Source organism: Heloderma suspectum, chromosome 5 (genome assembly GCF_057233095.1).
Source record: "Heloderma suspectum isolate Gila_16-S chromosome 5, 16-S_ref, whole genome shotgun sequence".
In the NCBI taxonomy this organism is placed as follows: domain Eukaryota; kingdom Metazoa; phylum Chordata; class Lepidosauria; order Squamata; family Helodermatidae; genus Heloderma; species Heloderma suspectum.
This window is the reverse complement of record NC_139462.1, coordinates 181,760,728-181,773,383: the sequence shown is the minus strand read 5'-3', so window position 1 is coordinate 181,773,383 and position 12,656 is coordinate 181,760,728. Positions and strand designations below refer to the sequence as shown.

The window sequence follows — 12,656 nt, the reverse complement described above, 5'->3', positions numbered from 1 at the left end:
GTTAGAATTAATCCATTTGGGAATGTATATAAAAATGCTGAAGTCTTGCTTTGCAATTAACTTGCCTTGCTACTGAGGATCAAGCTACACACAACAGGAATGGACCTGTTGTTGTTTACAAAAACAACAAGCTCGGTCTACCCTGATTATGTATAGGCAGGGGTGAAGACGCTCTGTTTTAAGCATAAAAGTGGTGGTCAGGTGAAAGGAGCAAAGCCTCCATCTCCTTGGCATACCCACCATAATCTCTTTCTTGAGCTGCTTCCCCTTCTCCATCTCTGCTGGGCTCTGATACTGGAAGTGAGCCTTGTAGGGAGAAGTGATTGGGGTAGGTAAACCACAGTAGGAGATATGGTCTCTTCACCTGCATGCCTCTTTTGCTCCTAAAACCAGGGCCCAGTTCCCATTTTAGTCATGATTCCAGCATAGTAAACAAATATGTGCCGCTGTCACATACAGTTTGAGCCATAGGCAAATGTAATTCTGTAAAACTGAAAGGTTGACCAACATCTGACACACTGTAAAGTAAATCATCTATAGGTAGCTTTTTTAATTTTAAATTATGAAGGTTGCAATTCTTAGAAGGTTAAATGATGGAAATCGGGATAATCTTGCTGATTTTATTAGAATAAAAATGAACATTATATGGATACATAAGCTTTCAAGATACACAGCATTCTTAACTGGACAGAATGGAAATAAGTGAAGGGTACTATTTGTCTGAAAGTCTACATTATCCCACATTATCAGTAACAAAATATATTGCCTGAACTTAATTTGAGCCTTGATTCACTGAACCTATTTGTCAGTGCCCAGTCTCAGCCCTGGTGAGACTGATTAATAGCAAAGAGCGTACTTATAGGCATACGCAAAGTAACCAGAGGCAATCCAAACCTTAACACAGCTGGGGCTAGGGGAGGAATGGTCACATGTCAGATGGTATGTTTTTCATGTAGTTTTGACCCCTGGCACCTTCTCATGTTTTAAACTAAGCTGTTGATAGTTACTTATGTATTTTGTGAAACTTGCTGTAATTGCCTTTTACAACTTTTTAAAAACATACTCTGTTCATTTGTAGGGAATTCTGTTTGCTAAACTGGAGTGTCTAAAGCATCCAAATGATCTTGTACGTCTGTGGCTTCATGAATCTTCACGTGTTTATGGAGATAAATTGGTGGAAGCAAAAGATTGTAATTTGTTTAATAAAAAGTTGATAGACACTGCTCATAAATATTTTGAGGTAAAGCTATAGATTGGTAATACTTATCTACCACTACACTAATGATCTGAAAACTGGTGTGTTAATCAGAATCTCCAAGGAGCCACAAAGAATCAGTGTAACCCAAATAATGAGTTGGTCAATGAGAACTCTGACTTGACATTCTGCTTTCTTTTCTGATAATGAAGAATAGAAAGAAAAAGATATATCAGGTTGATGGAGGTCATTTTGTATGAGACAAAACATGATAGTGAAGGGTTTGGTTGCGAAGGATTCATTTAAGAGCCCAGATTCATGCTCTAATAAGAAAACTCATCGAGCCAGATAGAATCATAGAATAGTAGGGTTGGAAGGGGCCTACAAAACCACTGAGTCCAATCCCCTGCTCAATCCAGGAATCCAAGTCAGAGCATCCCCAACAGATGGCTGTCCAGCCTCATCTTGAATGCCTCCTGTATGGGAGAGCCCACCGTCTCCCTAGGTAATTGGTTCCATTTCCATGGTGCAAATGTTGCTATTATTAAAGAGATATTTATAGCATCACTCATTTTAGTAATTATAGAGAGTACTACTAACTTGTCTTGATCCACAGCAGCTTTCCCCAACCTGGTCCCCTCCAGATATTGTTGGACTAGAACTCCCATCACCCCTCAGCCAGCATGACCATTGGCCATGCAGGCTGGGAGTGGTAGATATTGTAGTCCATCATATTTGAAGGGCACCAGTTTGTAGAAGGCTGATCCATAACAACCCATCTTTCTGACCTTTATGATCCACTTTATGTCACAGTTGCCCTTAAAACAGTGAGCTAAAACTTTGCATTCCTATAACACTTTAAGACCTTATTGGTCTTACGTGCACATCCTTCACTTTGTAAAAAAGACATTTTAAAGACAGGTAAAAAAAGTTGCTTAGCTGCACATAGTTTGTATTTAAAACTGTGGCTGGGCTGCTAGTGCATGGTGTTCATAGACCATCAAGTCCAACCCCCTGCTCAATGCAGGAATCCAAGTCAAAGCATCCCTGACAGATGGCTGTCTGGCTTCATCTTGACTGCCTCCAGTGTGGGAGAGCCCACTAGAGAAGAGAAGACTGAGGGGAGATATGATAGCTCTCTTGAAGTACTTGAAAGGTTGTCACAGAGAGGAAGGCCAAGATCTCTTCTCGATCATCCCAGAGTGCAGGACACAGAATAATGGGCTCACGTTACAGGAAGCCAGATTCTGGCTGAACATCAGGAAAAGCTTCCTGACTGCCAGAGCAATACGACAATGGAACCAATTATCTAGGGAGGTAGTGGGCTCTCCCACACTGGAGGCATTCAAGATGAAGCCGGACAGCCATCTGTCAGGGATGCTTTGACTTGGATTCCTGCATTGAGCAGGGGGTTGGACTCAGTGGTATTATAGGCCCCTTTGTTGTTGTTGTTTATTCAGTCAGTCACTTCCAACTCTTCGTGACTTCATGGACCAGCCCACGCCAGAGCTTCCTGTCAGCCGTCGCCACCCCCAGCTCCCCCAAGGTTGAGTCCGTCACCTCCAGAATATCATCCATCCATCTTGCCCTTGGTCAGCCCCTCTTCCTTTTGCCTTCCACTTTCCCTAGCATCAGCATCTTCTCCAGGGTATCACATAATGTCTTCTCATTATGTGGCCAAAGTACTTCAGTTTTGCCTTTAATATCATTCCCTCAAGTGAGCAGTCTGGCTTTATTTCCTGGAGTATGGACTGGTTTGATCTTCTTGCAGTCCAAGGCTCTCTCAGAATTTTCCTCCAGCACCACAGTTCAAAAGCATTTATCTTCCTTCGCTCAGCCTTCCTTATGGTCCAGCTCTCGCAGCCATAGGTTACTATGGGAAATACCATTGCTTTACCTATGCGGACCTTTGTTGTCAGTGTGATGTCTCTGCTCTTAACTATTTTATCAAGATTTGTCATTGCTGTCCTCCCAAGAAGTAAACGTCTTCTGATTTCCTGGCTGCAGTCAGTGTCTGCAGTAATCTTTGCTCCTAGAAAGACAAAGTCTGTCACTGCCTCCACATTTTCTCCCTCTATTTGCCAGTTATCAATCAAGCTGGTTGCCATAATCTTGTTTTTTTTTTTTAGGTTTAACTGCAACCCAGCTTTTGCACTTCTTTCACCTTCATCATAAGGTTCCTCAGCTCCTCCTCGGTTTCAGCCATCAAAGTGGTATCATCTGCATATCGGAGATTGTTAACGTTTCTTCCAGTGATTTTAACTCCAGCCTTGGCTTTATCAAGCCCAGCAAATCGCATGATGTGTTCTGTGTACAGGTTGAATGGGTGAGAGTATACAACCCTGCCATACTCCTTTCCCAGTCTTAAACCAGTCCGTTGTACCGTGGTCTGTTCTTACTGTTGCTACTTGGTCGTTATACAGCTTCCTCAGGAGGCAGACAAGATGACTTGGTATCCCCATACCACCAAGAACTTGCCACAATTTGTTATGATCCACACAATCAAAGGCTTTAGAATTGTCAATAAAACAGAAATAGATGTTTTTCTGAAACTCCCTGGCTTTCTCCATTATTGAGTGGATATTGGCAATTTGGTCTCTAGTTCCTCTGCCTTTTCTAAACCCAACTTGTACATCTGGCAATTCTCGTTCCATGAATGGCTGGAGTCTACCTTGTAAAATCTTGAGCATTACCTTGTTGGCATGTGAAATAAGTGCCACTGTTCGATAGTTTGAACATTCTTTGGTGCTTCCCTTTTTTGGTATGGGGCTATAAGTTGATTTTTTCCAATCTGTTGGCCATTCTTGTGTTTTCCAAATTTGCTGGCATATGGCATGCATCACCTTGACAGCATCATCTTGCAAGATTTTAAACCGTTCAGCTGGGATACCGTCGTCTCCTGCTGCCTTGTTATTAGCAATGCTTCTTAAGGCCCATTCAACCTTACTCTTCAGGATGTCTGGCTCTAGCTCACTGACCACACCGTCAAATCTATCCCCGATATTATTATCCTTCCTATACAGACCTTCCATATATTCTTGCCACCTTTTCTTGATCTCTTCTGCTTCTGTTAGGTCCTTGCCATCTTTGTTTTTGATCATACCCATTTTTGCCTGGAATTTACCTCCGATGTTTCTAATTTTCTGGAAGAGGTCTCTTGTCCTTCCTATTCTATTATCTTCTTCCGCTTCCGCGCATTTCTTGTTTAAAAATAATTCCTTATCTCTTCTGGCTAACCTCTGGAATTTTGCATTGAATTGGGCATATCTCCCCCTATCACTGTTGCCTTTTGCTTTCCTTCTTTCTTGGGCTGCTTCCAGTGTCTCAGCAGACAGCCATCTTGCCTTCTTGGTTTTCTTTTTCTTTGGGACGTTTTTTGTTGCCGCCTCCTGAACAATGTTGTGAACTTCTGTCCATAGTTCTTCCAGGACCCCATCTACTAAATCTAGTCCCTTAAATCTGTTCTTCGCCTCCACTGCATATTCATGAGGAATATTCGTGAGCTCATATCTAACTGATCTGTGGGTCTTCCCTATTCTCTTTAGTCTGATTCTAATTTGTGCAATAAGAAGTTTGTGATCTGAACTACAATCAGCTCCAGGTCTTGTTTTTACCAACTGCATAGATGTCCTCCACCTTTGGCTACAAAGGATGTAGTCAATCTGATTTCGGTGTTGACCGTCTGGTGAAGTCCATGTATAAAGTCGTCTCTTAGGTTGTTGGAAGAGAGTGTTTGTTATGCACAGTGAGTTGTCTTGGCAAAATTCTATCAGCCTATGTCCTGCTTCATTTTGTTCTCCCAGACCATTCTTGCCTGTAATTCCAGGTGTCGTTTGACTACCCACCGTAGCATTCCAGTCTCCTGTAATGAAAATAACATATTTGGCGTACTATCCAGTAGGTGCTGCAGATCCTCATAGAACTGATCTACTTCTGCTTCTTCAGCATCTGAGGTTGGGGCGTATATTTGGATCACTGTGATGTTAAATGGCTTACCCTGAATTCGAATTGAGATCACTCTGTCATTTTTTGGATTGTATCCAAGCACTGCTTTAGCCACTTTATTATTCAGTATGAAGGCTACTCCATTTCTTCTGTGGTCCTCTTGTCCACAGTAGTAGACCCGGTGGTCATTTGATATGAAGTGGCCCATTCCAGTCCATTTCAGTTCACTGACACCCAAAATGTCTATATTTAATCTTGACATCTCCCCAATAAACACATTCAATTTGCCCTGGCTCATAGATCTTACATTCCAGGTTCCTATGGTGTGTTGATCTTTAATACATCAGATTCGTCGTTCACCACCAGCACCATAGGCTGCTAGCTGTCCTTTCGGCTTTGAGCTAGCTGCATCATCACATCTGGGGCTAGTTGAACATATCCTCTGTTCCTCCCCAGTAGCATTTTGACCATCTTCTGACCTGGGAGTCCCATCTTCCAATGGTATACCGACATATCTCTGGTTGTACTGATCCATTTAGTTTTCATGGCAAGAATACTGGGGTGGGTTGCCGTTTCCTTCCCCAGGGATCGTATTTAGTCTGATCTCTCTGCCATGACCTTCCCGTCTTGGGTGTCCCTTCACGGTTTAGCTCATGACGTCATTGAGGTGCTGAAGCTCCAGCACCACGACAAGGTAATGATCTCCTTTGCTGGAGATCGGCCCCTTCCAACCCTACTATTCTATGATTCTATAATCACTGCATTGTTTTCAGGGTGCTTACATATTGATCGCTTTATTATCTGCTCCAGAGTTTTCCCAGGGATTTATGTCAGACTGACTGGTCTGTAGTTCCCAGGTTCCTCCTTTTTGCCCTTTTTGAAGATAGGGACAACATTAGCGCTCCTCCAGTCATCTGGCACTTCACCCATCCTCCATGATTTCTCAAAGAGAATAGACAGCGGTTCTGAGAGTTCTTCTGCCAGTTCCTTTATTACTCTAGGATGCAGTTCATCTGGCCCTGGAGATTTGAACTCATTCAAAGTAATTAAGTGTTCCTTGACCATATGCCTATCGATCTCAGTCTGCAATCCTGCCCCTTCAGCCTGTACTTCACCTTTGCCAGGGGGCTCATAGACCCTCTTTCAGGAGAAGACTGAGCCGAAGTAAGAACTGAGCACTTCTGCCTTTTCTTTGTCATCTGTTATCATTTTGCCATCCTTATTTAATAGTTCAACCACCATTTCTTCCCTCTGTCTTTTACTATGCACGTATCTGAAGAAAGCCTTTTTGTTGCTTTTAGCATCCCTCTCTAATCTCAGCTCATTCTCAGCTTTAGCCTTCCTGACACCATCCCTGCAATTCTGTGCTATCTGCCTGTACTCTTCCTTTGTAGCTTGGCCTTCCTTCCACTTCCTATATGTGTCTTTTTTAGTTTTCAGGTCATCTATAAGCTTTTTGTGATGCCACATTCTGTTGTCTTCCACCTTTTTTTCTTGTTGGAATCGTTTGTAATGGTGCCTTGAGAATTTCCTATTTAAAAAAGTCCCACCCATCTTGGACTCCTTTTCCCATTAGAGTCGCTTGCCATGGGACCTTACTTATCATTGTTCTGAGTTTATTAAAATTGGCTTTCCTAAAATCCAGGGTACGTGTTTGGCTACACTTGGCTTTTGCTTCCTTTAGAACCAAGAACTCAAGTATAAAATGGCCACTTTCTCCCAGTGTTCCCATAACTGCTACTTTATCCACTAAGTCATCTCTGTTGGTTAGGATCAAGTCAAGGATAGCCAATCCTCTAGTTCCTTCCTCCACTTTCTGTAGGAGGAAGTTATCTGCCACACAAGTCAGGAATTTGCTCCATTTATTTTAATCCAGATGCTCTTGGTGGGGCTACCAAGCTCATTCTCCTGTATTTCTGTGCAGATATATGTATTTTTAACATATAGTGGAACTCCACCTCCCTTTCTGTTCCTTCTGCTCTTTTTGAACAAGTTATATTCCATTGCTGTATTCCAGTCCTGGGAGTTATCCCACCAAGTTTCAGTTACACCTATCAAGTCATAATTTCCCTCGCTTATTAAGAGTTCGAGTTTGTTCTATTTGTTTCCCATACTCTGGGCATTAGTATATAGACATCGAAGACCATGTGCTTTATAGTCTGGCTTTCTTCCTACATATTTCTGAAGACTATTATTGGGCACTATTAGAGCTGTTCTCTCCATTGCAGTGCATGAGCCTTCGTCCATTGTTACCCCCAACTTTATGTCTCCCTCCCCCATAGGATTCAGTTTAAAGCCCTCCTGATGAAGTTCTTCATGCTGTGGCCAAACATGTTCTTCCCAGCCCTTGTGAGGTGCAACCCATCCCATGTCAACAGTCCATCTTCAAGGAAGTATAGCTTATGGACCCAGAATCCAAATCTTTCACCATGGCACCACCTTCGTACCCAGTCATTCACCCAGAGTATTTTCCTTTCCCTTTCTATCCCTCTTTTAACTACTGGAAGGATGGATGAGAAAGCTGTCTGGGCCCCAAAGTTCTTGAGTTTCCTTCCCAAAGCTTCAAAGTCTGATGTGATTTCTTTGTAGCTCTGCTTGGTGGTATCATTTGTTCTCACATGGATGAGAAGAAAGGGTTACCTGTCAGTGGGCTTTATGAGTGCAGGCAACCCTTCAGTCATGTCTCTAATCCATCTTCCTGGGAGACAGCATACCTGGCGAGTCCATGGGTGTTCCCGACATACTTGGGTTTTGATCCCATGCAGCAAGGAGTCTCCCACTACTACTACTCTTCTCTTATTATTGTTGTAGGCATTGGTTTCATTGCCTCTGTTTGACTCACCTTCAGCCTCTTGCTCACTCTCCTGCAGGGCCCCCTGTAATTCTTCCTCTGCAGGCTCTACTAAATTCTCATCCTCAAGTACCTAGAAACGGTTCTATAGTTCCACTGCTTCCATTGGTGCAGAGTGGCTTCTAGTTCTTCTACTCCTAACTGTCACCCTTTTCCAAGGAGTATCCTCTACTTCATTTTTCCTCGCCTATGATAGTGGGCCAGTTACTACGATGAGTGCCAGTAAGCTGGAGGAACTACATGAGAACTAAGAAGCCAGAGAATGTTTAGAATCAGAAATTAGATGACACTAGCAAGTCAGAAAGGACATTAAAAGGAAGGATTGGTGATGCAGTTAGGGATGTACGAAAGTCACTTACCTTTTCGCAGGGGTGCTTTGCGGTGGGGGAGAGGCGCTTCGCTTCTCCCCCCGAAGTTCAGGCGAGGGGGGAGAGCCGTCCCACCTCGCCCGGCTGAAATTCAGGCCGGGGGGGGAGGCTTCCCGCCTCGCCCGGCCGAAATTCAGGCTGGGGAGAAGCGCCCCGTCTCCCCGGCCACGAAACAAAATGTAAAAAAAAAACCAACAACCCGTGATAGGCTACGTAACGATTAACGTAGCCTATCACGGCTGACTTTGGAAATCTAGCCATGATAGGTTACGTAACGATTTACGGAGCCTATCACGGCTGACTTTGGAAATCTAGCCGTGATAGGCTACGTTAATCGTTACGTAGCCTATCACGGGGTTTGTTTGTTTTTTTACACTTTGTAATGGCGTCAGCGGCAGCCGGTCGGAAGACCAGCTGCTGCCCCCGCCCCTGACGAAAGGCTGACGAACCACCGCCGGGACCCGCCGCCGGGAGGGACATTCACCAAAGGTAAGTCCCATCCGGGGGGGGCAGAGAAGTTCACCGCCGATTTCGGGGGGCTGAATGCGTTGGTGCTCGGCCCCCCGAAGATTCGGGGAGAAATTCTCCGCCATCCCTAGATGCAGTTGCCTACAATCTAAAAAACACATTGCCTTATGCTTAACCCCACTTGCTGGTTTTCCTCTGCAAGTCCACCCCCCACGCCCTCCACCCAATAGGTTAGATGTTTTTTCCGTAGCTGGGGGAAAACAGCCTTGGGGAGGGGGATATTCAGGGGATAATCACGGGGGCAGGGGTGTTAAGCACTCTTCCCACCCACCTACAGATTTTTCCCTGCAAGTGCCCTTTCCCCCCTGCATTTCCATTATCACAGCCAAATAGGGTTGGGACAAGGCATTTATCAAGATAATATCTCACTCTTCCCTAAGACCCTACCTACTCTACTTTCTTATTTATATAGGTGCCCTTAAAGATACAGTCACATGTTTCCACTAAAACCTATAATCTGTTGCCTATGGTGCACGTGGCAACTCACCTTGTGATCACAGAAATCCACTGAGCAAACACTGATCCTGACAGTGGGCAAGGCATTCTCTGCATATTTAAGGTAGAATGAACTGCAGTTCATTTCCAGGTATTTTTTTTAATATCTTCTTTTGATTTTATGTTGCCAACTTGCTAGGACGTGGAAGATCACATTTTTCTCCAGCAACCACTTATTTACTGTCATTTTGCAAATGGTGTGGCAAATCTTAACTACATGCCTGTCAAGGATTGGGAAGTACTGAAAAAGACACTCGTAGAGGCTCTAGAAAACTACAATGAACTGAATGCATCTATGAACTTAGTTTTATTTGAGGATGCCATACAACACATGTAAGTAAACATCTAGTTATGGCCTGAGTTAGAACTAGTTATGCACAACTTATACATTTTGGTTGAGAATCATCAATTTTTGTATGTAGATCAAGGACCAGGCCACAAAATGTTGCTGCTGTACCACTTTCATGCTGGATTGTTAGTGTGTTGTTGTTGTTGTTGTTCAGTCGTTCAGTCATGTCCGACTCTTCGTGACCCCATGGACCATAGCACGCCAGGCCTTCCTGTCCTGCGCTCTCTCCCGGAGCGTGCTCAAGTTCATATTCATTGCATCCGTGATGCTATCTAGCCATCTCATCCTCTGCCGTCCCCTTCTCCTTTTGCCTTCAGTCTTTCCCAGCATCAGGGTCTTTTCCAGGGAGTTTTCTCTTCGCATTAGGTGGCCAAAATATTGGAGCTTCAGCTTCATTATCTGTCCTTCCAATGAGCACTCAGGGTTGATTTCCTTTAGGATGGACTGATTTGACCTCCTTGCAGTCCAGGGGACTCGTAAGAGTCTTCTCCAGCACCACAGTTCGAAAGCATCAAGTCTTCGGCGCTCAGCCTTCCTTATAGTCCAGCTCTCACAGCCATACATTACTACTGGGAAAACCATAGCTTTGATTAGACGGACCTTTGTCGGCAAGGTGATGTCTCTGCTTCTTACTATGCTGTCTAGGTTGGCCATAGCTTTCCTCCCAAGGAGCAAGCGTCTTTTAATTTCATGGCTACAGTCACCGTCTGCGGTGATCTTGGAACCCAAGAAAGTAAAATCTGTCACTGCTTCCATTTCTTCCCCTTCTATATGCCAGGAAGTGATGGGGCCAGATGCCATGATCTTAGTTTTTTTAATGTTGAGTTTCAAACCAGCTTTTGCACTCTCCTCTTTCACCCTCAACAAGAGGCTCTTTAGATCCTCTTCGCTTTCTGCCATTAGGGTGGTATCGTCTGCATATCGGAGGTTGTTGATAATTCTCCCAGCAATCTTAATTCCGACCTCTGATTCATCCAACCCTGCATTTCTCATGATGTACTCTGCATATAAGTTAAATAAGCAGGGTGACAATATGCAGCCTTGTCGTACTCCTTTCCCAATTTTGAACCAATCGGTTGTTCCATGTCTGGTTCTTACTGTTGCTTCTTGACCCTCGTACAGGTTTCTCAGGAGACAGGTAAGGTGGTCTGGTACTCCCATCACTTTAAGAATTTGCCACAGTTTGTTGTGATCCACACAATCAAAGGCTTTAGCGTAGTCAATGAAGCAGAAATAAACGTTTTTCTGGAATTCTCTTGCTTTCTCCATGATGCAGCGAATGTTGGCGATTTAATCTCTAGTTCCTCTGCCTCTTCTAAACCCAGCTTGTACTTCCGGTAGTTCTCGGTTCGCATATTGCTGAAACCTAGCTTGTAGGATTTTGAGCATCACCTTGCTGGCATGTGAAATGAGCGCAATTGTGCGGTAGTTTGAACACTCTTTGGCGTTGCCCTTCTTTGGAATTGGAATGTAAACTGACCTTTTCCAGTCTTGTGGCCACTGTTGAGTGTTCCAGATTTGTTGGCATATTGAATGCAGCACTTTAACAGCATCATCTTTTAGGATTTTAAATAGCTCGGCTGGAATACTGTCATCTCCGCTAGCTTTGTTGTAACTAATGCTTCCTAAGGCCCACTTGACTTCACTCTCGAGGATGTCCGGCTCAAGTTCAGTGACCGCACTATCATGGCTATCAGGAACATTCAGATCTTTCCTGTATAGTTCTTCTGTGTATTCTTGCCACCTCTTCTTAATCTCATCTGCTTCTGTTAGGTCCCTGCCTTCTTTGTCCTTTATCATGCCCGTCTTTGCACAAAACATTCCCTTGAGATCTCCAATTTTCTTGAAGAGATCTCTAGTCTTTCCCATTCTGTTGTTTTCCTCGATTTCTTTGCATTGTTCATTTAAGAAGGCCTTCTTGTTTCTCCTTGCTATTCTCTGGAACTCTGCATTCAGTTGGGTATATCTTCCCCTTTCTCCCTTGCTTTTCGCTTCCCTTCTTTCGTGAGCTACTTGTAAAGCCTCATCAGACAGCCACTTTGCTTTCTTGCATTTCTTTTTCTTTGGGATGGATTGAGTTGCTGCCTCCTGAACAATGTTACGGACCTCCGTCCATAGTTCCTCAGGCACTCTGTCTATCAGGTCTAATCCCTGAAATCTATTCCTCACCTCCACTGTATATTCATCAGGGATATGATTTAGGTCATACCTGAACGGTTTAGTGGTTTTCCCGACGTTCTTCAATTTAAGCCGAAATTTTGCAAGAAGCAGCTCATGATCTGAGCCACAGTCAGCTCCAGGTCTTGTTTTTACTGACTGTATGGAGCTTCTCCATCTTTGGCTGCAAAGGACATAATCAATCTGATTTCGATATTGACCATCTGGTGATGTCCATGTGTAGAGTCGCCTCTTGTGCTGTTGGAAAAGAGTGTTTGCTATGATCAGCATGTTCTCTTGGCAAAACTCTATTAGCTTTTGTCCTGCTTCATTTTGTACACCAAGGCCATGCCTGCCTGTTATCCCGGTGATTTCTTGACTTCCTACTTTAGCATTCCAATCCCCTATGATGAAGAGGACATCTTTTTTTGGTGTTAGTTCTAGAAGGTGTTGTAGGTCTTCATAGAACCGATCAACCTCAGCTTCTTCGGCCTCAGTGGTTGGGGCATAGACTTGAATTACTGTGATGTTGAATGGTTTGCCTTGGATTCGTACTGAGATCATTCTATCATTTTTAAGATTGTACCCCAGTACTGCTTTTCCCACCCTTTTGTTGACTATGAGTGCTACTCCATTTCTTCTAAGGGATTCTTGCCCACAATAGTAGATATGATAGTCACCTGAATTAAATTCGCCCATGCCTGTCCATTTGAGTTCGCTGATTCCCAAGATGTCGATGTTCAATCTTGCCATCTCATGTTTGACCAC

General features: G+C 43.8%; 1 protein-coding gene across 1 annotated transcript in view; it reads left to right on the top strand.

Moving 5' to 3' along the window:
• DNAH11 (dynein axonemal heavy chain 11) overlaps window positions 1-12,656 on the top strand; it is a 231,691-nt gene that overhangs the window by 107,400 nt on the left and 111,635 nt on the right. Inside the window, exons 50-51 of the mRNA XM_084858589.1 lie at window positions 1,079-1,240; window positions 9,522-9,715. Of these exons, the coding sequence (XP_084714715.1) occupies window positions 1,079-1,240; window positions 9,522-9,715 (356 nt within the window). The remainder of the gene's footprint in view (window positions 1-1,078; window positions 1,241-9,521; window positions 9,716-12,656) is intronic.